Raw genomic sequence first — 26,597 nt, 5'->3', positions numbered from 1 at the left:
TCAATATCAAACGTTTTATAATTCAATAAGCATACTGGTCCGTGGATTCCATTATGTGCGAAGAGCTATGTGATAGTTTTTTTAAGGTTCTAAAAAATGTTTACTGACCATGCAATACTCATATGATACTTTTTTAGTATTTTAGTTTTATTTGCACGGTATCGCAAATTAATTCTCAACTGGTCACTCATTATTTTACTATTTCACCATAAACATGATTATCTCTAAAATTTTAAGCGGATGTGTATCCTAAAAAATAAACGCACTTTGATGATATATATAGTCAAATCAATTCTCTTAAACACTTTCATATATCACAAAAAAATGCAATGTCTCTATATTGCATCCTACCCATGTTAGACACTCGTTTGGATTCGGCTCTGATATTATTTATAACGCCACGACTGTCCCCGACTAATGGACCATCCACGCCCATAAAACCGTGGATCCAGTCCATGCTACAGACAATCCGTTAATTTTCCAAACGCTCATTAGTCATGTATATTAATTCTGCAATCACCACATAATTTTTTCCTGTTATTTTAGTCTTATTTGACACGGTATCGCGAATCACTTTCCAATTGATTATACATACATCATTTTATTATTCTGATATAATCACACTTAATTTTGAAATTTTAATAAATGTATGTCGAAATAGGTAAACATATTTTAGTGATATATGTAATCAAATTAATTATTTTAAACGTTTTTATATATCAGTTTAATAAACTGGGATGTTATTCATACGTTAACCGAATCCAAATAAAAATATGTATGAAGAGATAACGTCCTCTCGTTTACAAGAAAAGACGTTAATTGATATCTGAGAAAAATTATTAACCAAAAATGTGAAGGACAAATATTTTGACCCCATTTCCAATACGACAAATTAATATGTTACAGCCTATACTGTATATGTGGGCTTAATTCTTGTTATTTTATTATTATTATACTCATAAGTTGGTGAACAATACACTGTCAACTACTCTAACGTGAAAACGTGATCATTTCAATTATATATGAATATCATATAAATAAGCAGCCAAAATATCTCAATTAGAATATAGCTTTAGTGGGGTTGGACGAATCATTCAAAGTTGTTCTTTTGTTTTTAACGTTGCAAGAAAACGCAAAACTGAATCTTTTTTATTGATCATGATTCTTTTCAGTAGCAGAAGTATTTCTGTACTCATGTTCTACTTCCTCCGTTTCGATTTAATTGTTGTTGTAGGGAAAATTTTTCATTTCAAAACAGATATAATTTTAAAGTTTCAATGCAAAATTTATTAAAAAGATTTTTTACTTTATTTTTTATTGATTGAAATATGGTTAAATGAATAGATAATTGTGTTTTTATTTTAGAAATATACAAAATCATTTTTTTTGTTAATTCGTGTACATCAACCTAGAACGACGAATAAAATGAAACGGAGTGAGTAATCAATACCAAACATGGATTGAGATATGCTGAGAAGTTCTAAAGATTTGATCAAAAAACATCTCAGATTAGTAAGAATCTTGACAAATGATGCAATTAAAGAATAGAAATCTCAGGCGAAAAACTCAAATGGTACAAGTAGGTGAACAATTTAACGTGAGTACATTTTGGAGAAATCAGAGTATAAGACTTCACTCGATCTCATAAGTTTCTTCATAGTAACGATCAGAGTACTATGTTGAGTACAATGAATCATGTGCATACTACATAGTCCTAGTTCAGGACAAAATCATTTTCTGGTTACTAGAAAGCCCATTAGTCTACAAGATGTTTTGGCCCCAATTCACTTACCACAGGTATGCAGATCGCCATGTGAACAACATCGAACATTTATGTTATTCAAAGGTGACATCTGAGTGAGATATGATCATAGACATGTGTTTTTTCATTTTTTGGATGTATGCGAGTGAAATAAATGATGAGAAGAAACCACCATCTGCTTTGTTCAACAATACTGTGCTTAAAAAAATACATAACAAACGATGAAGTCTACTACTAATAATACATTACAGCATCGTTAATCAATCCACTAATCAGTGACCAACCCCACATTACATTCCCCAGATTCCCCTAGCCGAAGCCACTCTGCTATTTGATCTAGCAGTTAGTTCATACAAAATCCTCGCAAACGAATCAGAATACTTACCATCTTGAAAAAGTAGCTCAGCAAAAGCGTTCTCATAAGCCAGTAACAACCCTCTGTTCTGTGGCTCAGAGACAAGGTTCTCTAGTATCATTGCAGCTTTCCTGCAGACTTCTGGAACCGGATGCGGAGTCTTTATCACTTTCAACAACCTATCAATCGCCCTGAAAACAATTATCACAGAAGCATAACGATGTGTCACTATAGTATAAAAACGTCTTCATTGTATTTAGTGAAGGATGCATAGTTTTTGTATTTACCATCTCTCACTTGCAAGCTTTAATCTACAATCCATGTTTACTTCCACAAGATTGTAGAGTGCCCCAACAGCTGCAGCTTGTGCATCAACGGCTGGTATGCTCAAGAGATCGACTAGTCTCTTGTGTATCTGCATGAGGTTGGTTCAATTAAGTAACCACAAACCATCACAAGATTACATTATAAAAGAAGTGTTATCAAACCTGTGGAATTAAAGGACTAATGAAAGGTTCATTGTCAGGATTGATAATCAAACGCCCCAGCAGTTCAGCAGCAGCACAGTTCCAAGCTTTGACAGAAGAATTGAGAATCCCTAAGACAGCTTGAACCGCTTGCTTTTCACTAATTGCAGGAGAGTAATGAACGAGTCACGTTAAGTTAGAGACTAAGAAACAAGTTAAGATGCATTCTGATAGTAAACTCTAACTTTATCTTGATGTATGACTGTTTAGACGAGCTGAAAATACGAAGATCCATCAAATGCGCTAGGTTCACGATCGTCTCAAGCGAGTTCGTGACCAGCTCTTCATCCTCTGTTAAAAAATAAAAAAAAATGCAATGAAGCCAAGAAACAGGAACCTATAACACAGTATACTACTCTCCTTACCAGTCATGTGATCGTTAATGCACTGGTAAACAGTTTCCAAGCAGTGGCGATGCTGAGCCATAACAACTTCGTTATCAGGCATGAAGGAGAAGTTGCGGATAACGTTAGATGCAGCAATGGCGCAAAGCTGTTTCTCTGCTCTCCCTTCATCGTCTAGATTGAACAAACCATCCTCCTCATTCCACCACTGAGACGACTCATGTTTGCTCTTTTTCCCTAATGCCTCACCACCTGAAGAGCCAGGTGTTTGAATAGAGGCAAGAGCATCATACTCAGACCCGAATCCTGTAACTGAAGAATTAACACCTAAAGACCTGACTCTAGTTCCTCTCGTCAGGTCCTTTGGGAGAGCAATGTCGCGCCAGTCATCAATGATTAGGAGAAGGGCGTCGAGCAAGCCAGGGATCTTAGCGAGAGGAGTGACATCTCTACGAATCTCATCTCTTTCTTTGAAGGAGAGCAAGGTAAGTGTATTCAAAGCCCATGTCACCTCGCTCTTCAAACCACTCTGTAACGCCAGCACTATTCTTTTGTTGTTCTGCTCTGCTATATATATCCCATCAACAAACAACCAATCATAATCAGCCAAAAAGGAATCTACAAGAGGATCGGATATATTATGAAATTTAGAATATAAAGATTGGTTATTCGGAGCTTTACCGACGAAGGAATTGTGAACGTGAAGAGAAGGACCGAGTAGAGCCGAGGGAGACATTGCCTCCGCCGCCGCCGCGGCGGCTGCTGCAGCTGCAGAGTTTGCACTTGTACTACCGAAGGGACGGCCTCTCTTCGGTAGTGGAGCCGAAGATCCACCGGACTGACCGCCGGATTTCGCAAACTCTCGTTTCTGCATCTCTCTCTCTCTCTCTCTAGATGTTTTGGGTAAAGTTAGGGTAAGTGGATCTTGAGCTAGGGTTGGTCCGGTTTAAGAGTTTTAGGCAATAAATAAAAATATACAAATGTTAATTTAACCAAACTCTCTTGCTTATCTACCCAGTTCCGGTTTACTAAAACTCGGTTCTACATTCCAATTAGGCATATAGTTAATTTAACCAAACTCTCTTAGTCGGCTAGCGGATTCCGGTTTACTAAAATTTGGTTCGACATACCAAATATAGGTTGACGTGGTGGTATGGTTATTGTAGAGACGAAACTTGGAGAGGAAATCGCCAAACCCTGCGCCGCCGTTACTTATAGCTTTCCTATTGCCAATCATCCTGTTTCCAAAAAGATAGTGAGAGAGAGAGAGAGAGATAAGAGGTGTTCTGAGAAGCGAGAAAACTCATCGGAGATAAGTGTTTCTGCTTTACAAGGAAATCTCCAAAGGATTTAGGTAATTTCGGATATCAATTCTTATTTCTTTCAGTTCGATCCAAGTTCATCTCTGTTGAATTCGTAGGTTTTTTTTTTTCAAAGCTGGAGCTTGATTTGAGAATGACTTAGGGTTGATGATTCAGTAAATTGTTAAAATCCTCTAGAGTTGGATTGTAATCAGATCCTTGGTTGAATTAAAGTATTTATGAATCTGCAGGTATAAAAAGGGAAGAGATGGATGAGTTTGATGGTGACGGTAGGAAGATTAGGAACATATGTATCTTAGCACACGTAGACCACGGCAAGACAACTCTCGCTGATCACCTCATTGCTTCCTCTGGTGGCGGCGTGCTTCAGAAGAGGCTCGCTGGTAAGCTTAGGTACATGGACTATCTTGACGAAGAGCAGAGGCGTGCTATCACCATGAAGAGCTCCTCGATTTCACTTCGCTATAATGGCTACTCTCTCAACTTGATTGACTCCCCTGGACACATGGATTTTTGCAGTGAAGTCTCTACCGCTGCTCGGCTTAGCGACGGTGCTTTGGTTCTGGTCGATGCTGTTGAAGGTGTTCATATTCAGACCCATGCTGTGTTGCGACAAGCTTGGGTTGAGAAGTTGACTCCTTGTTTGGTGCTTAACAAGATTGATAGGTTGATTTGTGAGTTGAGGTTGACTCCCATGGAAGCCTATACTCGTTTGATAAGGATTGTTCATGAGGTTAATGGGATTGTCAGTGCCTATAAGTCTGAGAAGTATTTGTCTGATGTTGACTCTATACTCGCCAGTCCTTCTGGTGAGATTACTGACGAGAGTCTTGAGTTGTTGGAGGATGATGAGGAGGTTACGTTTCAGCCTCAGAAGGGTAATGTCGTCTTTGTGTGTGCGTTGGATGGATGGGGTTTTGGGATCTCTGAGTTTGCTAATATCTATGCTGCTAAGCTTGGAGCTAAAGCGGATGTGTTGAAGAAATCATTATGGGGTCCTCGTTATTATATTCCTAAGACAAAGATGATTGTAGGGAAGAAAAGTGCGGGAAGCAAGACACAACCGATGTTTGTGCAGTACGTGCTTAAGCCTTTGTGGGAGGTTTACGAGGCTGCATTAGATCCAGGAGGTGACAAAGCTGTTCTCCAAAAAGTTATTAAAAATTTTAACTTGCGTATTGAACAACGTGAGCTTCAGAACAAGGATCCTAAGAACGTTCTTCAATCAGTGATGAGCCGTTGGCTTCCTTTGTCTGATGCAGTCTTGTCTATGGCTGTGAAGCATCTTCCAGACCCCATCGCAGCACAGTCGTATAGAATCCCTCGCTTGGTTCCAGAAAGGAAAGTTATCGGTGGTAACGATATTGATTCAGGTGTCCTTGCAGAAGCAGAACTTGTTAGAAAATCAATTGAGGCTTGTGACTCTAGCCGTGACTCCCCTTGTGTTGTGTTTGTGTCTAAAATGTTTGCTATGCCCATGAAAATGATTCCGCAAGGTGGAGACCACAGGGAGAGGATGAACGGTTTAAATGATGAGGACAGTAAAAGCGAGTCAGATGAGTGCTTCCTTGCATTTGCTAGGGTTTTTAGCGGTGTTCTTCGTGCTGGGCAAAGAGTCTTTGTGATTTCCGCTCTATACGATCCTCTCAAAGGCGAATCTTCTCAGAAGTACATTCAAGAAGCAGAACTCCACTCAATCTATCTTATGATGGGACAAGGTTTAAAACCAGTAAATGAGGTGAAAGCTGGAAATGTAGTGGCCATAAGAGGGCTTGGACCATATATATCAAAAAGCGCCACCCTCTCATCTACTAGAAACTGTTGGCCCTTAGCCAGCATGGAGTTTCAGGTCTCTCCCACACTTAGAGTGGCCATTGAGCCATCGAATCCTGCAGACATGAGTGCGCTGATGAAAGGTCTAAGACTTTTGAACCGCGCAGATCCCTTTGTGGAGATCACGGTGTCTGCTAGGGGAGAACATGTACTTGCTGCTGCTGGAGAAGTTCATCTAGAAAGATGTATCAAGGATTTGGAAGACAGATTTGCAAGAGTGAACCTTGAAGTCTCTTCGCCTCTCGTCTCCTACAGGGAGACAATTGAAGGTGATGGCTCTAATCTTTTGGAAAGTTTAAGATCTCTAAGCTTGAATGCTTCAGATTACGTTGAGAAGAGAACTCCAAACGGCAGATGCGTTATCAGAGTACACGTCATGAAACTACCACACTCCCTAACCAAGCTGCTTGATGAGAACACTGACTTGCTTGGTGATATCATTGGAGGTAAAGGCAGTCATAGCATTAAGATACTAGAATCTCAAAGCCCTAGCCTCGAAGAGAATGTGGATCCCATTGAAGCATTGAAGAGCCAGTTAGTCGAAGCTGGCGTTTCATCAAGCTCTGAAACCGAGAATGATCGTGAGAAATGTAAAGCTGAATGGGCGAAGTTGCTAAAAAGGATATGGGCGCTTGGTCCAAGAGAGAAAGGTCCAAACATACTATTTGCTCCAGATGGTAAAAGAATCTGCGAGGATGGGTCCATTCTTGTAAGAGGCTCTCCTCATGTCTCTCAAAGACTTGGCTTCACAGAAGATTCTACTGAGACACCATCTGACTCAGCATTGTACAGTGAAGCACTGACTCTCGAGAGCAGCATAGTCTCTGGTTTTCAGTTAGCTACAGCATCAGGACCACTATGCGACGAACCAATGTGGGGATTAGCTTTCACCATTGAGTCTCATCTCGCAGAAAATTCCGAAACAGAGAAACAACCTGAAAACTTTGGAATATTCACAGGACAAGTCATGACAGCTGTCAAAGACGCATGTAGAGCCGCCGTGCTTCAGAGAAATCCACGGATCGTGGAAGCAATGTACTTCTGCGAACTAAACACCGCACCGGAGTATCTTGGTGCCATGTACGCGGTTCTGAGCAGAAGACGAGCTAGAGTTCTCAAGGAAGAAATGCAAGAAGGGTCGTCTCTGTTTACAGTCCATGCCTACGTGCCCGTTTCAGAAAGTTTTGGTTTTGCAGACGAGCTGAGAAAAGGAACGTCAGGTGGTGCGAGTGCTCTGATGGTTCTGAGCCACTGGGAAATGCTCGAGGAAGATCCCTTCTTTGTTCCCAAAACGGAAGAAGAGATCGAAGAGTTTGGTGATGGAGCAAGCGTGCTTCCCAACACGGCGAGGAAGCTCATCAACGCCGTGAGACGCAGGAAAGGGTTACACGTTGAGGAGAAAGTGGTTCAACACGCCACTAAACAGAGAACCTTGGCTCGTAAAGTCTGAGTTTTGTACTGTTTTTTTGTCCGTTTGAAATGGTTTCGGTCTTGTCTTTTTGCTACTTGTGCTCTCTTCGGTAGGGGTGGGCGTTCGGGTACCCGTTCGGGTTCGGATCGGGTATTTCGGATTTTCGGGTATTTCGGTATAGGAGTGTAATACCCGTTCGGGTATTTCTTTATTTCGGGTCGGGTTCGGGTATTTTTAGTTCGGGTTCGGGTATTTCGGGTCGGGTTTTCGGATATTTAGATTTTGGAAAAAATATTAAAATTTTCATTTCTCAAGTCTTTTAATATTTAAAAAATATAAATTTCACTTAACTGATTTTCTTATTTTCTGATAATCGAATGATTAATAAATTTGAAGATAACATTTTACAAATAAAAGATAATAAATTGATTATTATTTTTAAATTTTGGATGTAACTTTTGTTAATGAATGAAATAAAAATCTTGACATGCATTTTAAATGAGTAAAAATTTCACCTTTTTCTAATTATATGTAAATTATCTAATTTTGAACTACGTGCATAATAAAAATAAACATTTTGAATAAAATTAAAGAAGTAAACTAGGAATATAGACCTAAGTATACATATGTTCGGTTATCTTCGGATATCCATTCGGGTTCGGGTATTACCCGTTCGGGTTCGGATATCCAATCTCTCCTAATTCAATATCCGTTCGGGTATTTTGCTACTTCGGTTCGGTTTCGGTTCGGGTTTTTTCGGTCGGGTTCGGGTACGGGTTCGGGTATCGGGTAAAATGCCCACCCCTACTCTTTGGTACATGTTCGAGAAATTATAAGCGAAGGAAACATGATATTATACTTTTATAACTAGGTGTTTTGTCCGCATTTATGGGCTTAATAATTTTCCAAATTACTAAATAAATATATTATCACTTCGAGAACCATTAAAATAAATTATTTGTATGCTTTTTGTATATTTAATAATTAATTAAATATTAATTTTATATAAAATAAAGTTTTCTTATTTTAATAATATATTTTTATTACATAATATTTTTTGAAAATATTCATATATACATAAAAATATATATAGGTATTTATATTTATTTTTAAAATATTTTTATGCAAAATATTTTGGATCACATAATATATAATTTTTTAGATAATGATGAGAATCAAATTAATGAAATTCATTTTTAATTTGTGAATAATTTTATATTAAAAAATCTAATCTAATTATTTATTAAGAGTAATGAAAATTTTAAATGCTTCAAATTTTACCATGAGAGAAGGAAAATTGTTTTTAAAATAGAAATGTAAACTAATTGTTCTTTTTCAGTTATATAAAATTAATATTATTTTTGGATCACATAATATATAACTTTTTAGATAATAATGAGAATCAAATTAATGAAATTCATTTTTTAGATTTTGGATAAATCTTACTATTAATAATTTTAATCAATTACTAATCAAATAAATTTATTTTCGTTTTTATTTTTAGCTTAATTATATATTTTAAGTCACTTAATATTCTTTTTTCAATTATTTAAAATTAAGAATTTTATTTGATTAATATTTAGTTATATACTTTATGTTTTCAACTTTATATTTTAAAAAAATTCAGATAACAACACAACATACATATATCAATTATATTTATATTTTAAAATATTTTTAGATTTTGGATAAATCTTACTATCGTTAATTTTAATCAATTGTTAATCAAAAAAATAGTTTTCCTTTTCATTTTTAGCTTAATTATATATTTTAAGTCACTTAATATTCTCTTTTCAATTATATAAATTAAGAATTTTATTTGATTAATATTTAGTTATATACTTTATGTTTTCAAATTTATATTTATGTTTTCAACTTTATATTTAAAGAAATTCAGATAACAACACAACATACATATAGGAATTATATTTATATTTTAAAATATTTTTAGATTTTGGATAAATCTTACTATTATTAATTTTAATTTTAATTTTAATCTTAATTATATATTTTATTCATTAAGTGTAATATTGATATTAACCACTCTAAGTGTATTTTACCCGCACTTGCGGGCTTAATAGTTTTAAAACAATTATAATAACTACACTATAAATTCAAAAACTTTAGAATAAAATTATTCTCACGTTTTTGAAATATTTAATAATTAACTAAATATTAATTTTTGTATTCAATATCTTTTATTTTAATAAATTATCTTTTGTTACATAAAATAAATTTAAATTATCCATATATACATAAATTATATTTATTTTTTAAATATATGAAGTAAAATATTTTAGATAATATAATATAGACCAAACTAATGATTTTTTAATTTATGGGTAATTATATATTAACAAATATAACTTAATTATTTATTAAGAATAATAAAGATTTTTCAACGCTCTAAATTTAAATGTGAGCGTGAACAAATTATTATAAGAATTATTTTAAGATAACAACACAATATATACGAATTATCTTATTTTAAATATTATTAATATGTCAAAACCACCCAAATCTTGGTTAATTTTTTTCTTTTTTGAAAAAGGACATAATCTTGCTTAATTGTTTATTATGTTTAATAATCGAATATAGAATGAATTAATCTTATTATTCAGCATCATGATTTCAATAAAATCCAAAATCTTTTTTCTTTATCTTTTCTTTTTTGTGCCATGAAGATGCAAAAAAATGGAAAACATAATACAGCACATAAATTATACCTTTAAACATAATCTAAGAAAGAGATGACACAAAGTTGATCAAACGATTAGATAGTTACTTTCATCTTATTAGTCGTATCCTTTCTTCTTTCTATTGTCTTTTAATACCACTTCTTCCTCCATCCTATTTTTTTTTTTCTTCTGTAACTGTCTCCATCAGTGACGGAGCCAGAAATATTTTTTATCGGGGTCAATAATATTTTATTATTAAATATAAGTTATATTATATAAATTTAATAAATTATTATATGTACTCTAAAAATATTTTTTGAAAATAAATTAATTATATATTTCTTTAAAATATTGACTATTAGTGAAAAATTAAACATCTCTAGAAAATATTATAATTATAATTTAATTAATCTGACTAACTATTAAATAGTGACTTTTGTATAAGTGATGAAATTGACCAGTTTTTACTTAGTGTATCAAAGATCAACACAATTGGTAGTTGTTTTAGTATGTGTAGAGAATACGTAAAAATAGTATTACTTTATTTAAATTATGTATAGAAAGAAAAAAAGTTAACTACAAACATTTACATTTCTATTATGAAAACAAGAAACTTCTTAAAATTTCCAATACAATCGAAACTTGTATATATTTGTATATTAAATTTTAATAACATGATAATTATGTATAAGATATAGAGAAAAAACACGTTTTTATTACTTTTGCAAGCTTATTTGTGTTATCTATACCACTAACATGGATATAATGATCAAATACAAATACTTTCAGTTAGATTAAAGTAAGCTTCAAATACGTAGGAGTCAGGAGAAATTTTTGACTGGGGTCAATACTAAACATTAATGAAAATCATTGTTGATAATTAAAATTGACTGGGGTCAGCTGACCCCCTACCCTTTACCTGCCTCCGCCCCTGGTCTCCATCTTACTTATTACCCAGAATTAGGGGTGGGCGTTCGGATACCCGTTCGGGTTCGGATCGGGTATTTCGGATTTTCGGGTATTTTGGTATAGGAGTATAAAATCCATCCGGGTATTTCGGAACTTCGGGTCGGGTTCGGGTATTTTTGGTTTGGGTTCGGTTATTTCGGGTCGGGTTCGGATATTTAGATTTTAAAAAAAAAATTCATTTTTAGGTTTCTTGTATTTAAAATTTTAGTTTTCGATTAACTGACTTTTTATCTTTTTAATAGATTGAATTATTAATAGATTTAGAGGTAAATTTCAAAAAAAAATAGACATTCATTTGACTATTATTTTAAGAAATTGGATGTAACTTTTGTTAATACATGAAACAAAAAGTTTGATATTCACTTAAAGTGAATATCAAATCATTTTTCTCCATAATTATATGTATATTATATAATTTTAAAGTATGTGTGACATCAATATAAATATTTTAAATAAAATGAGAGATGGAAATTAGAAATATAAAGATAAGTATATATATGTTCGGTTATCTTCGGATATCCATTCGGGTTCGGGTATTACCAGTTCGGGTTCGGATATCCAATCTCTCCTAAATCAATACCCATTCCGGTATTTTGTTATTTCGGTTCGGATTTCGGTTCGGGTTTTCTGGATCGGGTTCGGGTGCGGCTTCGGATATCGGGTAAAGTGTCCACCCCTACCCAGAATTATAGTAATACATAAATTTTACGATAACCTAAAATAATGAAAAAGAAAACTGAGTGAGATGATTGTCAATAAAGAAAACCCCTTTTTGTGCTATGAATATGTAAACAAAAAATAAGAAATAGAATGCATGAACTACGTACAATTTGCAAACAAACATATAATAACTTAAGCAAGAGACCTTTTTCGAGAAAATAACTTAAGCAAGAGATGACACAAAGTTGATCAAACGATGCTCTTTCAGAAAAAAAGAAACTGATTGTTTCCTTCACTACAAGAAAAAGTGGTATTAATAGCAGAATATGATAGCACGATTTTCGTAAGTGCCATGAAAGACCAAAAAAAGAATCTGGTTAACATTAATAGCATTTTATTAATGTTGTTGTGAAAAACTTTGAGAGTGGGAAGGGAAAATCAATAATACCGCTATACTTGAATGAAAATTACACGAGCGCCAAATATATTCCCTCGTTAAGATAATAATTTCTTTACTTAGGTTAAATGGAAAAAAAAAATCAGTATCACCACGAGACTTGAAAAAAAAAGAGACAACCAAGACCAATACACTTTTACCTTCAAACATCTGGGAAAAAAGCTCTCGATAGAAACCAAACCCTAAGTACGACGGATCTCCCCCGGTGCCGGTAGCCGTAACCGGTCTCGGAGGCCTCTCTTCCCCCTCCTCCCTCCACCGTCTCTACTTCTCTCTCAAACCCACTCCTCCCTCCACCGTCTCCTTCGCTTCCCCTCACTCCGCCGCTCTCTCCTCTACCGCCATCAACCTCCTCGACTTCCTCCGTAGCCATCCCGACGACTCCTCCGCCCTCCGCCTCTTCAATTCCGCCTCCAAGCACCCCAACTTCTCCCCTGACCCTGCTCTCTACGACGAGATCCTTCTCCGGCTAGGCCGCTCCGGCTCCTTCGATTCGATGAAGAAGATCCTATCCGACATGAAGAAGACCTCCTCCTGCGAAATGGGTACTTCTCAATTCTTGATTTTGCTAGAGAGTTACGCTCAAATTCGACTCGCACGACGAGATTCTCGTCACTGTTCACTGGATGATTGATGAGTTTGGGTTAAAACCCGATACACATTTCTACAACCGGATCCTGAACGTCCTCGTCGACGGCAACAATCTGAGACTCGTTGAGAGTGCTCACGACCAGATGAGCGTCTGGGGGATTAAACCAGATGTCTCCACGTTTAACGTTCTCATCAAAGCCTTGTGTAAAGCCACGTTTATGATCCTGATGCTATCTTGTCGCTGCATTCTAGTATACTCTTCTCTTTTACTCATGAGTTGAGTATTAAAATTGTGTGAAATTTTTCAAAGACAGAAGATGTCTGCCTGCATGAGTGTTATACTCTCGGTTCTGAGGCTAAACCTGTCTAACTATATATTGTCTCTACTTTTGGTCCCAAGAGGAATAGTTTGTTGGTTAATGGTATGGTTCTGTTTGATAGATTTGCAAAGAGGAAGTTAGATGACTCAGTTTTCTTGGGAAATCGGCTCCAGATTTCATATGCTCCCGAGTTCGAGAGCCTCAGTGACACCAAGGATAAGTTGGAAACAAGGAGGAAAGAAGTGCTTTCAATATCCAACCGTAAGCTTTTTTGCTTTCCCACCTCAGGTAGTCTTCTTACAAAAAAAACAGAAAGAAAGGTTTTTTATCAATCATTAGTTAGGAATTGTACTAGTAAAGTGTGTTTTGTGGTATACTAAACTTTTTAGACGATTGACAACTCTATATGTTTTATCTTGTGAACAGCTCAGAAAGCCAAGAGCAGCGTCTCACAAGTCACAAAACCAGCTTTGACCCAAAAGGATAATTTCTCACCACAAACGGTTAAAACTGTGAGGGAGAAACTCAACAAGGTAAACAAATCTTCCCCAAGTTTGTAACATAGAGTTTAAGCATTAGCTTGCTCGAAAATAAAAAGAGACCATTGTTGTGTTTGCTGAATTGTTTGGACTGTTTCCTTTTAATTGTTTTACTCTCCAACTCTAGTTTCTTCCTTGATTTAATTGATATTTATACTTTACACTTCTACAGTGCAATGAATAAACAGTTCGTCGCAGTTTGTGCAACACCATCAGGTTCAAACTTTAAATTTATTTTCTCTCCTTCTTCTTCTTGTTTTAGCTTCTTTTTTCTTTTCATGTAAATGTGTGTTCTCTTTCGCAGATGTCGAGACTTCTTCCAAGGATGAATCACTTTTGATTACGACTGTGGAAACCAGAAACAGCAACGAAGTCCTCGTTGATATATTAATCTTTAGTGTTCGTCTTGCTTTCTTGTTTGCGGTTTATGTAGGTTTCTAACTTGCTACAAATTCACTAAGTCCTCGTGTTCAGGGGCTAGATTCTGAGCTTAGTGCTGACGGTGTTCTCTCATATGTTACGAAGTAAGAATGCCTGCTGCTACGGGTGGGGTGGAGTACTGTCGGTGTCTACAGAAATCTTGCTGCAACGTAAGAAAGGGTGCTAAGAACGGATCATTTGATGTGGAGTAAGAACTGTATCATCTTCTCTTTTTTTTCTTTGCAAATGAGACTTGTGTTCTTCTTTTGAGATTTGTAACTTTAAATTGTATCTCCTTTGGAATTATGACAAAAATGTTGTGTGGGATATTATATTTTTTATTATGGAATACAATTTCATCTTCATTACAGGTTACTATTTTGCAATTGCAGTGGTTCATATGATCAGCATATGGTATAATTTTAAGTTATAGAAGACTCACTGAACGCGAATAATATAAGCTACAACTCAATATATACAACTCAATATCAGTGCTATAAAACATAAAATAAAGCGCACCAAAAATGAGCTAGTATAACATGAATCATAGCAATGACATATAGCTACAAATGAATTATTTATAGCAAAGTATATCTACTATTATATAGTTTAATATAGCATGGTTCATGTGTCATTAATAAATATAAAACAGCATTTAACAATACGCTATTATATGTTATCCTATTATAGCGTCTGGTAAAAACGCTATCATATCCTACCATCCTATTATAGCGTCGGCTGTAATAGCATTTATGAAAACGCTATAAAAATACTAACATAGCGCTAATCGTCTGCTATCAATGCCCATATTTGTTGTAGTGCTTTTTCTTTTTATTGTCAGTCTAATACCTCTTCTTCCTCCATCTTACTTATTAGCCAAAGATAGTCATAATAATTGTACGGGAACCTTAAATAATAAAACTTATATAGAAAACCTGAGTGAGATGATCGTCAATAAAGAAACCAAAATAAATATATACTAATGTAGATATATGTTATTATATTATTTTAAAATAATTATTATATACAAATCCATTAAGGACAGTATCGATATTAACCGCTCTAATTTTTAACGTGGGAACTCCGTTGCGAAAATTTACTTCGCAAATAATAGTATAGATTGTTGTGAAAAACGATTATCACTCAGGCTGTTCCGACATGGCCCAAAAGTTTTGGACCTATATTCGAAAGTCCAGTCTGATCCCAATAGAGTTGGGCTTTTTAGTACATGATATTTTTGAAAAAAAATTGTTTCAAATTATATTATTTTTCAATTTTCTATAAGAATTTATTCGGTTAAAGTTAATGTTATGTGACTAATGATATCATACATTTTATTTCATTACAAGATATGAGCCCGTTGCGTTGCAACGGATTTTATTTAATGTTTTAGTTTAATACGAAAACATAAAATAATAATTATTATTATAGTTTTATGATTTTTTTACCTATACTGTGTGAGATTTATTTTATAATTAAAACCTCGTTTTCACACATAAATTCAAGTTAATATTTATATTTTATAATCATAGTGCATAGATGAATATTATAAACTTTGTAGTTAAGATTAAATAATATACTATACTTAAACGTTTTAACTCAACACAATTCAAAATAAGAAATTGAACGAAAAGTAAAATGAAATGTAAGTCAAATACATCAATCTAGTCAATGACAACATTATACACATTCTTATGTACTAACTTGATGCTTTACTAAATAAGTTTTTAAAAGTTTATTTTGCTAGGACATTTTAAAAAGGAAAACATTCTATTTTATAAATCTTCTTTTTATTTACAATTAAAAATAAAAATAATATTAAATACTATTTTACCTTTTTGGTTTAAAATTTTAGAAAAGGAAAATCGGTCATATAACCTATTATAGTTAACTTTTCTTTAGAATTTCAGAAAAAAAAATTATCAATATATATATTTTTATCATAATGTTTTATCAATTTAATAATTCTCACTATATATATTTAATCATATTAATTAACAACTTTGAAGAACCAAACTCAATATAATGTTTTACAATTATATATTCTTTGGATTTTAGTAAAGGAAATTAGTATTAAATAAAATACTTTCAGATCTTTTTTGTGTATGATATTTTAAAAAGGAAAATTTCTATAAAAATTACTACGAAACAATTTTTAAATTATTATTTTATACTATTAAATATATTTTTCAGTTACTGTTTTATAAAAGTCGTTTTTATTATCTTATATATTAGTATATATATATTTTTAATCATTATATATTTTAACATATGTCACAATATTAAAAGGAAAATTACTATCAAATAGTATTTTGCAATTATCTTTTGTTTAGGATTTAAAAATTTGAAAATTATTTTTAATTATTATATATTTTAACACATGTCACAATATTAAAAGGAAATTACTATAATATTTTGCAATTATCTTTTGTTTAGGATTTAAAAATAGAAAATTACTATAAATAATATCTTTAATTATAATTTTAAACATCTTTTGTTATTATTTTATAAAACATGTCACAATCTTAAATATAAAAATTTCAAGTGTCATGATCATGTTAATTAGTAAGTTTGAAGAACCAAACTTTATATAATAAGATTTATTGTACTTGTAGGATTTTATAATTCGTTTTTGTTTAATATTTTTTTTAAATTTAATATTTATCTTTATAATTCTCTTTCCTTAGTATCTTTAAGAAAATAATTTTTTTTGTAAAAAATTAAAAAAATTACTTTCAAATAGCACTTCACAATTTTTTTGTTCAGAATGAAAAACAATTACAATCAAAATATTTTAACAATATATAATTCTAAGAGATTATGTAATAGTAATTTTTCTTTTCTAAAATTCTCTAGAGAATAGTAATTTTCCTTTTATAAAATTAATATAAAGAGAACCTTAAAATACTATTTTGTAATGAAAATTTTCTTTTTAAAAATTTCTTTTATATTCTAAACAAAATATTGTATCATATTTTTGACACATGTCATAATCTTAAATATTTATTGACACGTGTCATAATCTTAAATATTTATTAACACATTCGCAATCATGTTAATTAGTAACTTTGAAGAACCAAGCTTTATATAATAAGATCGTTTGTGTTGTTATTAGTAAATAATCTACGCTATTATTTATGAAGTGATTTTACATACTTGTCAACTTCTCCATATTGTTAGCTGATTTTGCTTATTTATCATTGTTTATTTTTTATTTGTCATATTTTCAATAATTTTATTAATTTACTTATTTTTTTATTTTTAATGATTTATTTTTATTTATCATATTCTCCATAATTTATGTTATTTATTTATTTCTCATGTTCTTAATGATTTTAATTGATAATTTTATTTATTATCATATTTTAAAATAATTTCAGGTGGTAATTTTATTTTTACCTACTTGTCTTGTTCTTTATGATGTTAAGCTATTTTATTTATTTGCCATGTTTTATTTTTTAGAAGCTTGTTTTTTATATTCCATGATTTAAATTGAGTCATTAGTTTTAGTAAATAACTTTTGAATTGTTAGTTTTAGAACATTTTCCGTGATTATTTAATAAATATTTTCATTATCTTAAGGAATCGTTATTATTTACAAGTATTATCAAATTTTAGCAATAATTTTCCTTTATGATGAATTATCTTACCAATCAAAATATGAGTCCAAAAAATACAATATCTCACTGTTAAAACAATTAAAAATCCAGTACATGTATAGTTTATTATTTTAGTTTGTAAAATTTTAGTTAAATAAAAGTATATTTTTAATTATTATATTTTTTTTAATAATGTCATCATCGCTGAAAAGGAAAATCATATAAAATGCAAATAAGATCTCGATGAAAAAGGGTTTGATTTCATAGGTTTTGTAGATTTATCTTTTATGTTATTTTAAAATATTAATAAATTTTTATCTAGTTACAATGATGATGTTATTCTTTACATGTGTGATTTAGTGATAGAATAAATAAAAACTTTTGTAGGTACCAAACCATTTTCTATATTTCATTATAATTAAAATGTAAATTATATCTTCTGATTAATTTAATATTTGAAACTATTTGAACTAATTAAATTAACTTTTTAAAAAAATAATTAGAATTACATTTGTCCGCACAAGTGTGCGGACCATTATCTAGTTAATGATGATTTCTTTTATTTTGAAACAGTAAGAAATTAAATATTTTTTTAATATGTGCATAGTTTTAAACCGTCGTGTATGAGAAAAAGGGAGAGTAGATGCTATTTTCACCATTTTAAAACATTTAAGTTTTCACAAAAATTATAGTAAACTTTCATCTTTAAATACAAAATAACTAGGTGTTTTGCCGGCATATACGAACACAATTCTTTTGTTTGTTCAACAAAGTCTTCATTACTAAAAATAAAATAAAAATATATTTTTTATGTTTTTTGAATTATACTTTTTTGAAATTCAAACTTTAATAAAATTATTTTTTCTCGGTTTTTTCGAATTTTTTCCAAAATTTCCCTTTGAAAATCGAAATTATTTTTCAAACTATTAAAATTTTTATTTAGTATCTATTTATATATTTATTAGAATCCTAAATTTTACATTCCTCCAAAAAAATATCTACTGTGGAAATATCAATTTTAATATGTTTCACCATTTGGTAAAAGAAATGTTTCACCATATGATAGGATATTATATTTTTAAAAAAAAATTAATTAAAATAAAATAAATATCAATATATATATATATATATCAGATTCAACTTTAAAATCAGATTTAAAATTTTTTAAAAAATTAATAAAAGAATTTATATTTTCATAAAATATTAATTATGACCATCCCATCATCGTTAATATAAATATTTATTCATATTTAGCCATAAAACCATATTTTCTTAGGAAATTTTATACCCTGAAGTCTAAAAAAGTTAATCGTGATTTATGTCAAGAAGACTATAGCAGAGAGGCTTTTTCAGTGCCAAGAAATCGTTGATTGTATTAACAACAAGGCCCAATAGTTCGATACAAAAGATGGACTCTGTGGCAAGTAAGTTTGTAAACTGTCATCAATTGGTCTTTCTCTCCATGAAGAAGTGTTGATATTAATACTCCCATAACAAAAATAAAGCTACACTGATAAAATCACTCACAGTTTTGAAATATTAATTATACATGAAACCTGGGAGGCTCTACTAAAACATATCTGATATAAAAACCTCTCTTCAGTACCTAACATTACAGTTCTGACTCGCACGCTTATAGACACTTATCGCTCTAATTGTTTTCGTCCTTGTCATCTCCTCTAGCGTAGTCTGCATTATCGGTAAGATATATGTTGCCGCAAGCTTCGGATGTGTCTTATATCTTTGTGGCACTTCCTTACCTCCGCAAAACCAATCCAAGACTCTGTTAAATCCTGGTGGAGGCTTCTCAGAGAGCTTGGGGTCTTTCAAAGCATCCTTACCAAACCTAATAACCGCAGCTAGGTCATGCATGAGCATGTCCTCCTTCATAAGTTTGTCCTCGAGGTTACTCATTTTCTCGTTTAAAACCTCATTAGAGGAAGATCCCACTTCAGCTTCAGGTCTAATCTGATACGATGGCGTGACCTCCACGCTTTCTTCGCGTCTGCGTTTGCGTTTGGGTAGACGGGAATAACCTAACAACGTTTCAAACTCTTCTTTTAGAGTCGTGTGGTCGCGTAGAATCTCGTCGAGTTGTTCCATCAGAGTCGTCTCGATATCAGCTGAAAACGCTAACGCAATTATAAACGCTTAGTACACACTCTTGCCAAGGGGTTTGATTTTCTTCAAGAACTCTTCCTTACGTTCCACGTTTGATTCCGCGTTCTCTTTCTTCTCGTTGTTTCGTATTACACGAGAAGCAAAACCCGACATAAGCTGATGGAACTCTTCGAGTAAACCTTTGTGATCACGGAGAATCGAAACGAGATGTTTTTTGAGAGTGCTGTAGGTTTTAAAACCAGATCGATAACACTGAATAGCGCAGCAGAATCGATTGAAGATGCATGTTTCATCATCGGCCTGTTTCAGTTTCCTCATAAACTCAACGATTCTTTGAGTCTCTTCATCCGAATGATCATTCACCGTTTGAAAAAACAAGTCTGTTGACGGTGTTTCCTGACTCCTCTTACGTGGTCTCTTCTTGCTGTCGTTTCTCATGATTGTTGTTGTTGTTGCTTTCTTGTCTCTACTATGGATGAGCGGCTTTGAGTTTATATGATGAATTGAACGAATGAAGAGGGGGTTGGTAACGAGTGATGTATTTATACTGGTGTAGGGCTCTTTGCTTATTTCCTTTTATTCTGTTTCTGCACTTATCCTAATACTACCCGAGTTACGTTTTATTATGTGTTCCTAATCCTGTTTGAGTTTATATATTTTCTTTTTTCGTTGGAATTTTCCATAAAGTTGAATAATTTTTGGATTTATGGGACCATCTAATTTGGACTAACTATTGTAAGATTAAGGAAACTGTGAAAGCAAAAAAAAAGAAATTATGTAGCTTTACAAGGTTTAATCCATTTCTTCTTGTGGATGAGGTCGTTTCTTACTAAAATCTGATATTTTATTAACTTTTAATTTATGAAGACAAAAAGATTGGCATAAGAAATCAATATGTGTAATTCTAAAGGTATTACTGAACTATGTATCAAGAAAACATGATTGGCATATTCAAGCAAACTGTGTGGTTACTGGAGAAGGATTGTATGATAAGCTTGGTTGATTGCTCAGCAAGTTACAGATAACACTACAATTTAAAAAGAGAAAAACAGAGTATTGTTCTCTGTTTCTTACTCTAAACCCTTAGCTAGATTTCATCTTCTTCATCGTGAATGATTCAAAACATTGAGGTTATATGGCAGGATATCTTCTACAAGGACTGCAGTTATAAGGCCAAGTATGCCTTGTGCTTCTCTTGACTCTTCTCTTTGATTTCATCTGAAAATTTGTAGATGAGTTTTGCTCTGATTTACTCTTGTAGAAATTAGAATCTAAACTGAAATCTTCGGGAGAAACCCTTATAACGTAACAGGTATCTGTATCTGCAGTCTTCTCTATTGTAATTTGTTGTTACTTGTTACTCAGGACTGTTTTATTTATTTATGTAGACTATAGAGAGAGCTCACATGCCAAAGAACTTGTGGGAGAGGAGTAAGCTGCCTAGAAACTATGAGGAAGGCCATTGAACTCATTGATAAGCACTTGGTGAGAGCTGAGAGATTGATCTCCACATTTTGAGTTCTTCCCTCGGTAATGCTGATCTATTATGGTCTTCTTATGTTTCAGTTGTACTGGCCAAGTTATTGCAGCACAAGGTTATTATACGGATTTGAATAATAACATGTATAACAACACAGATATTTTATTATAACGCTGTGAAACATTTTTGAAACTATTTTGCAAATATATTTCCTTGTTTGGTATTTGTTTTATAACTTCACTATATAAAATCGCTCGTATTTTGAAATATTGTTTGTATCATCAACAAGGGCCCAGACCCAGTATTTGACACATAAGATGGACTCTGTGGCAAGTAAGTTTGTAAACTGATATCATTAAGTCTTTGAAGAAGTGTCATATTTAAACTGATTGAAGAAAATCAATATCCCTCCACGTCTCAGAACAAAGATAAAGTATAACGCTGCTCGTAAAATAAAATCACTCACTGTTTTGACATATTACATAAAACCTGGGAGACTACTACTAAAACATAAACGAGATTCATACCAAATATAAAAAAAATCTCATTCACTACTTAACATTATTCTTCCGACTAGCACGGTTATAGACACTTATCAACCTACTTGCTTTGGCCCTTGTCATCTCCTCATGCGTATACTGTAACATAGGTAACATATATATCGCTGCACGTTCCGGACGTGTCTTATATTCTTGTGGCACCTCCTTACCTTCATAAAACCATTCCAAGACTCTGTTAAATCCTAGTGGAGGCTCCTCAAATCGGTTCGGATGTTTACCAAACCAAATAACATCAGCTAGGTCATTGATGAGCATGTCCTCCTTCATAAGTTTGTCCTCGAGGTTATTCCTTTTGTTATCGAGGCAACGCTGGCTCCTCTTCTGCGATGATGCGACGACGTCGGGATCATAAGGACTGTCCAAATAGTACTTGTCGTTTAAAACCACATCAGAGGAAGATCCCACTTCAGCTTCAGGTCTAATCTGATACGATGGCGTGACCTCGACGCTTTCTTCGCGTTTGCGTTTGAGTAAACGGGAATCGACCAAGAACGTTTCGAACTCCTCTTTTAGAAACTTCTGGTCGCATAGAATCTCCTCGAGTTGTTCCATCAGAGTCTCGATATCAGCTGAAGACGCTAACGAACTTATAAACGCTTTGTACACACTCTCGCCTAGGGCTTCGATTTTCTTCAAGAACCTTATCGTGCGCTCCACGTCTGATTCCGCGTTGTCTTTCTTCTTCTCGTTGTTTCTTATTACACGAGAAGCAAAACCCGACGTAAACTGATGGAACTCGTCGAGTAAACCTTTGTTATCACAGATAATCGAAAGGAGACTGTTTTCGAGACTCGTGTAGGTTATATAACCAGATCGATAACACTGAATCTCGCCGCAGAATCGATTGAACATGCACGTGTCATCATCGGCATGTTTCAGTTTCCTCATGAACTCGAAGAGTCCTTGTCTTTCTTCATCTGAATAATCAGTCAGAGTTTGATAAAACAAGTCTCTTGACGGTATCTCCTGACTCCTCCGACGTGGTCTCTTCTTGCTGTCGTTTCTCATGATTGTTGCTGCTTTCTTCTCTCTACTATGGATGAGCGGCTTTGAGTTTATTATGATGGAATTGAACGAATGAAGAGGGGGGTGGCAACGAGTGTGTATTTATACTAGTGTGGTGTAGGGCTCTTTGCTTTATTTCCTTTTTTTGTTTTGTTTTTGCATTTATCCTGATATACCAGAGTTACATTTATTTTATCGTTCCTAATCCTGTTTGCGTTTATAATATTTCCTTTTTTGGTCGGAGTTTTCCATAAATTTAAATAATTTCTGGATTTGTGGGACCATCTAATTTGGAGTAACTGTAAGATTAAGGAAACATAGAAAAGCAAAAAAGGAAATTATGTGGTTTTTTTTTATTTCGTAAAATATGTATACTTTACAAGGTTGAATCCATTTCTCCTTATGGATGAGGTTGTTTGATATTACTTTTTTTTTTGTTTGATATTTACTTAAATATGATATTTTATCAACTTTTAATTTATGGAGACAAAAATATTTGCATAAGTGGACACGCTCGGCCCGTTGGCTTTAGCTACAGAGAAACCGAGTAACGATCTGATGGAGAATAAACCGGTCGGTCGAACCGGGCCGTTGATTACAAACGTCATGGGGAGGAATCTGTTGGCTCAAGCGGTTTATCAGGTCACTGTGTTGTTGGTGTTTCAGTTTCGAGGGAGGGAGGGAGGTTTTTGATGTGACGGAGAGAGTGAAGAACATCTTGATATTCAATATACGTTTGTGTTGTGTCAGGTGTTTAATGAGTTTAACGCGAGGAGTCTTGAGAAGAAGAATGTGTTTGAAGGGATACACAAGAACAGGCTCTTTGTTGGGATCATTGTGGTGACTGTGGTTTTGCAAGTTGTGATGGTTGAGTTTCTCAAGAGGTTTGCTGATACTGAGAGGCTGAGTTGGGGTCAGTGGGGAGTTTGCGTGGCGATAGGATTCTGAGTCAGATGTCGTAAACACACTGATTTAAGATTATGCAATGTACATAGGCAAGTTAACAATAGTACCTATGTACTATAGGTACTATACAAAATTATCAAAATCAGGTTTTCTTTCACAGTTTCACAAAACAATTTGCACTCATGAAAAGCATGCAAGTGAAACTGAACAAATGCACGATCAATTACAAACTTCATTGCATTTCGCTTCTAACCATTATGTTTCAAATGTTAAGCCAAAGTTGCATAGAAATAGCAAAACTGCTTCTTGTTGTTTTCATATAAACACAATCGTTTCATATGGTACAAGTTTTCACCAGAAAGTGATTGGATCAAATATTACAACTTTCGTAAAGGAAACAGTCTTTTATGTATTTTTATTTTGAAAAAAGGTCCGGCCAGATTTATATATAGGCTTCTCCTATACAACAACGACAGTTGCCTCAAAGGTCCACAACACAAATCAGAGACAGTTTTTAAACGACGCAGAGACAGCTTCATTGTCCTAGTCTTAGGCTGGAACCACTTCCGGTAGTTTACCTGCCGGAGACAAGCTGTCATAGTAATCAACAAGAACTTGCCATCCACCTGGGCACATGAATCCATCCGGAGGGTTTTCTTTGTTCTTGGCCAATGTGCGCATCTGAAAACAGAGAATGGTTTTTATCAGTAAACCATGCAGAATGTAACAATGTTGGATTGTCATTGGGAGATAGTGAATTACCTTAGTGCCGGAGATGAACAAGAAATCTTGAGGCCTCGAGGGATCAAAGAAAGCCATTTTGCCTTGTGTCTTGTCATATGCGGCAACCTGACAGACATAGAAACCAATAAATCAGATCTCTCAACACTGCCAAAAACACAAAAGTGTGGAACTTTTGAATACCCTGAAAGGAAGGATGTTGAGTCTTTCAAGTCCAGGAGCCATGCTTAGTACTTTCTTTCCATGATCAGCATCGTAAAGATCACGTTTTTCAACTGGGTGACCCATCCCGGCTGGATCACGGCCCACAATGTAGAAGTTAGCACCTGCATTGATTCTACCCTTTGCGTGCCACTGCACTTCGGTTGGACCAGCGTAATGCATAGGAGACGGGAATATGGAAACCACTGTTGTCTCTGGATCAAGAACACCGTCCTCTAGCACCTGTTTGAGATTCATATACCCATTTAGCAAATGTTGTTTCTCTCACTCAAAGACACACAATCAATAATACCTTCTCGTGCTGCTTCATCCTCCAACTCAGAGGAACATCATCAGCCTTCGTGTACCCTCCCAATGGATGAAGCAAAAGGATAGGGTTCTTGTATCCCATCTCAAGAAGTCTCCTCCGAGTATCAGTCATAAGAAGTGCGTGACCGTTGTGAACCGGGTTCCTAAGCTGGAAAGCAAAGACAGCATCGGCACCACGCTTCTCCAGCTCCTTGCGAAGCTCAGCAGGGGAAAGCCTGAAACGATCAAGCCCATCATTGTACTTGACAGGCTCAAGAACCTCAAGATCACCCCCAATCAGCCAGTTCCCAGCGTTGGTAATGGCTTCTTCTACATAAGGCAAACCTGGAGCTGTCGTACCCCAAGTTCTTGCTATTCTTTCTTCCTTGGGATGTTTGTAAATCTCAATGCTGATCAAACAAACAAAAAAAAAACAACCTTCGGGAGTGAATATATAAATCTTATAGCCTACTTCAATCATCAGAGACATGAGATCCAAAAAGTATCTACAAACAAAAGAACTGTATAACATAAAGTTGATTATCCTGGCCACTAGTCACTTGTTGACTCGTGTCGGTCCTCTATCCCTGGCAATGCCGAAATGTTAATTTCCCAGGGATTCGAACCCAGGTGGCGGAACTCACAGCTGTGAGCCCTTTACCAAGTTAATCCTGTGTAACTTTTAACCTTACAGTATTCAGCTTTTTGTGTCTGTATCACATGAGTGACATCAAAAGGCACGTATCAGATACTCAAGAGATCCAAAATGAATCTACTGAAAAAAGTTTGATTCCTCCCTCAAATCATATATAACTTTTGAGCTAAACAGTGATGCAGAGAACAGTTGTCCTATCATATGAGTGACAGATCTATCATATAGATAAGGAAGTGAGGCTTCTTACTCGCTGAGGATAGCGACGGGGTTACCATCGGAGCCAACAAGCGCGACGCGCTTGGACTCGCCGATACGGGCCTTCTGCTCGTCGTCGATAGCGAGGACGATAGGCACGGACATGTTGACGACGGATCCGTCGTCAAGACGAAGCGAGTTGAAATGAAGAGTTTGGAGGAACTCGGACTCTCTCATGAAGCCTCCGAGGGGACTCGCCCAGCCTTCGCTCAGCACGTGCATCCACTGCACGTCGATCGACGTGAGCTCCACGCGAGGCAGCTCGGCCGCCTCGTGCTTCTTCTCACGGCGCCGCGGCTCGGCCACGACGAGCTCCGCGAGCTTCCCGCCGTCGGGGGCGATGAGTCCGGCGCGGATTGGTGGTACTCCGCCGCGGCGGTGGGGTTTGAAGGGGAAGGAGAGGGAGGCGGCGGAGAAGGAGGGGAGATCGGAGGAGGATGGAGGTTTGGAGAGAGGCTGAGAGAGGAAAGGGGATTTGCTGAGGACGGCTGACATGGAAGCCATTGAAGGTTCTCTCTCTCTCTCAGGCTTCAATGAGATGAGATTTGAGATAAAATGTTTGTTACCAATGCAATTG

General features: G+C 34.5%; 4 protein-coding genes, 1 long non-coding RNA gene and 1 pseudogene across 7 annotated transcripts; 3 read left to right on the top strand and 3 right to left on the bottom strand.

The window, feature by feature from the left end:
* Positions 1-1,917: 1,917 nt before the first annotated feature.
* On the bottom strand, positions 1,918-3,935 carry LOC108830868 (armadillo repeat-containing protein LFR). 2 transcript variants are annotated; one of them, XM_018604437.2, is made up of 6 exons: positions 3,670-3,935; positions 3,010-3,555; positions 2,830-2,935; positions 2,606-2,744; positions 2,405-2,532; positions 1,918-2,308 (listed from the first exon to the last, which is right to left on the bottom strand). In XM_018604437.2, the coding sequence occupies exons 1-6, from the start codon at positions 3,860-3,862 to the stop codon at positions 2,053-2,055; spliced, it is 1,368 nt and encodes a 455-aa protein (XP_018459939.1). In that variant the 5' UTR covers positions 3,863-3,935; the 3' UTR covers positions 1,918-2,052. The 2 variants fall into 2 exon arrangements, with proteins under 2 accessions (XP_018459939.1, XP_018459940.1); XM_018604438.2 differs by having other exon boundaries at positions 3,010-3,552.
* A 217-nt stretch (positions 3,936-4,152) lies between these two features.
* Positions 4,153-7,904, top strand: LOC108830871 (uncharacterized). 2 transcript variants are annotated; one of them, XM_056986715.1, is made up of 2 exons: positions 4,153-4,404; positions 4,541-7,904. In XM_056986715.1, the coding sequence occupies exon 2, from the start codon at positions 4,558-4,560 to the stop codon at positions 7,591-7,593; it is 3,036 nt and encodes a 1,011-aa protein (XP_056842695.1). In that variant the 5' UTR covers positions 4,153-4,404; positions 4,541-4,557; the 3' UTR covers positions 7,594-7,904. The 2 variants fall into 2 exon arrangements, with proteins under 2 accessions (XP_056842695.1, XP_018459943.2); XM_018604441.2 differs by having other exon boundaries at positions 4,154-4,342.
* A 4,287-nt stretch (positions 7,905-12,191) lies between these two features.
* Positions 12,192-14,556, top strand: LOC108850552 (uncharacterized). Its single transcript, XR_008946422.1, has 5 exons — positions 12,192-12,863; positions 13,351-13,517; positions 13,656-13,762; positions 13,941-13,984; positions 14,073-14,556. It is a non-coding gene; the product is annotated as an uncharacterized LOC108850552 (long non-coding RNA).
* A 4,759-nt stretch (positions 14,557-19,315) lies between these two features.
* Positions 19,316-20,346, bottom strand: LOC130494840 (uncharacterized). Its single transcript, XM_056985649.1, is given in 1 exon segment — positions 19,316-20,346. A coding segment is annotated over 1 exon segment (960 nt). The 3' UTR covers positions 19,316-19,386.
* Positions 20,347-23,359: 3,013 nt separating this feature from the next.
* Positions 23,360-23,996, top strand: LOC108830869 (putative calcium-transporting ATPase 13, plasma membrane-type; annotated as a pseudogene).
* Positions 23,997-24,150: 154 nt separating this feature from the next.
* Positions 24,151-26,597, bottom strand: LOC108830873 (ATP sulfurylase 1, chloroplastic-like). The gene is made up of 5 exons (XM_056986212.1): positions 26,013-26,597; positions 25,115-25,520; positions 24,784-25,044; positions 24,622-24,708; positions 24,151-24,540 (listed from the first exon to the last, which is right to left on the bottom strand). The coding sequence occupies exons 1-5, from the start codon at positions 26,522-26,524 to the stop codon at positions 24,409-24,411; spliced, it is 1,398 nt and encodes a 465-aa protein (XP_056842192.1). The 5' UTR covers positions 26,525-26,597; the 3' UTR covers positions 24,151-24,408.

Source organism: Raphanus sativus, chromosome 5 (assembly GCF_000801105.2).
Source record: "Raphanus sativus cultivar WK10039 chromosome 5, ASM80110v3, whole genome shotgun sequence".
Taxonomy (NCBI): domain Eukaryota; kingdom Viridiplantae; phylum Streptophyta; class Magnoliopsida; order Brassicales; family Brassicaceae; genus Raphanus; species Raphanus sativus.
The sequence above is the reverse complement of the archived record's forward strand: the minus strand, read 5'-3'. Positions and strand labels throughout refer to the sequence as shown.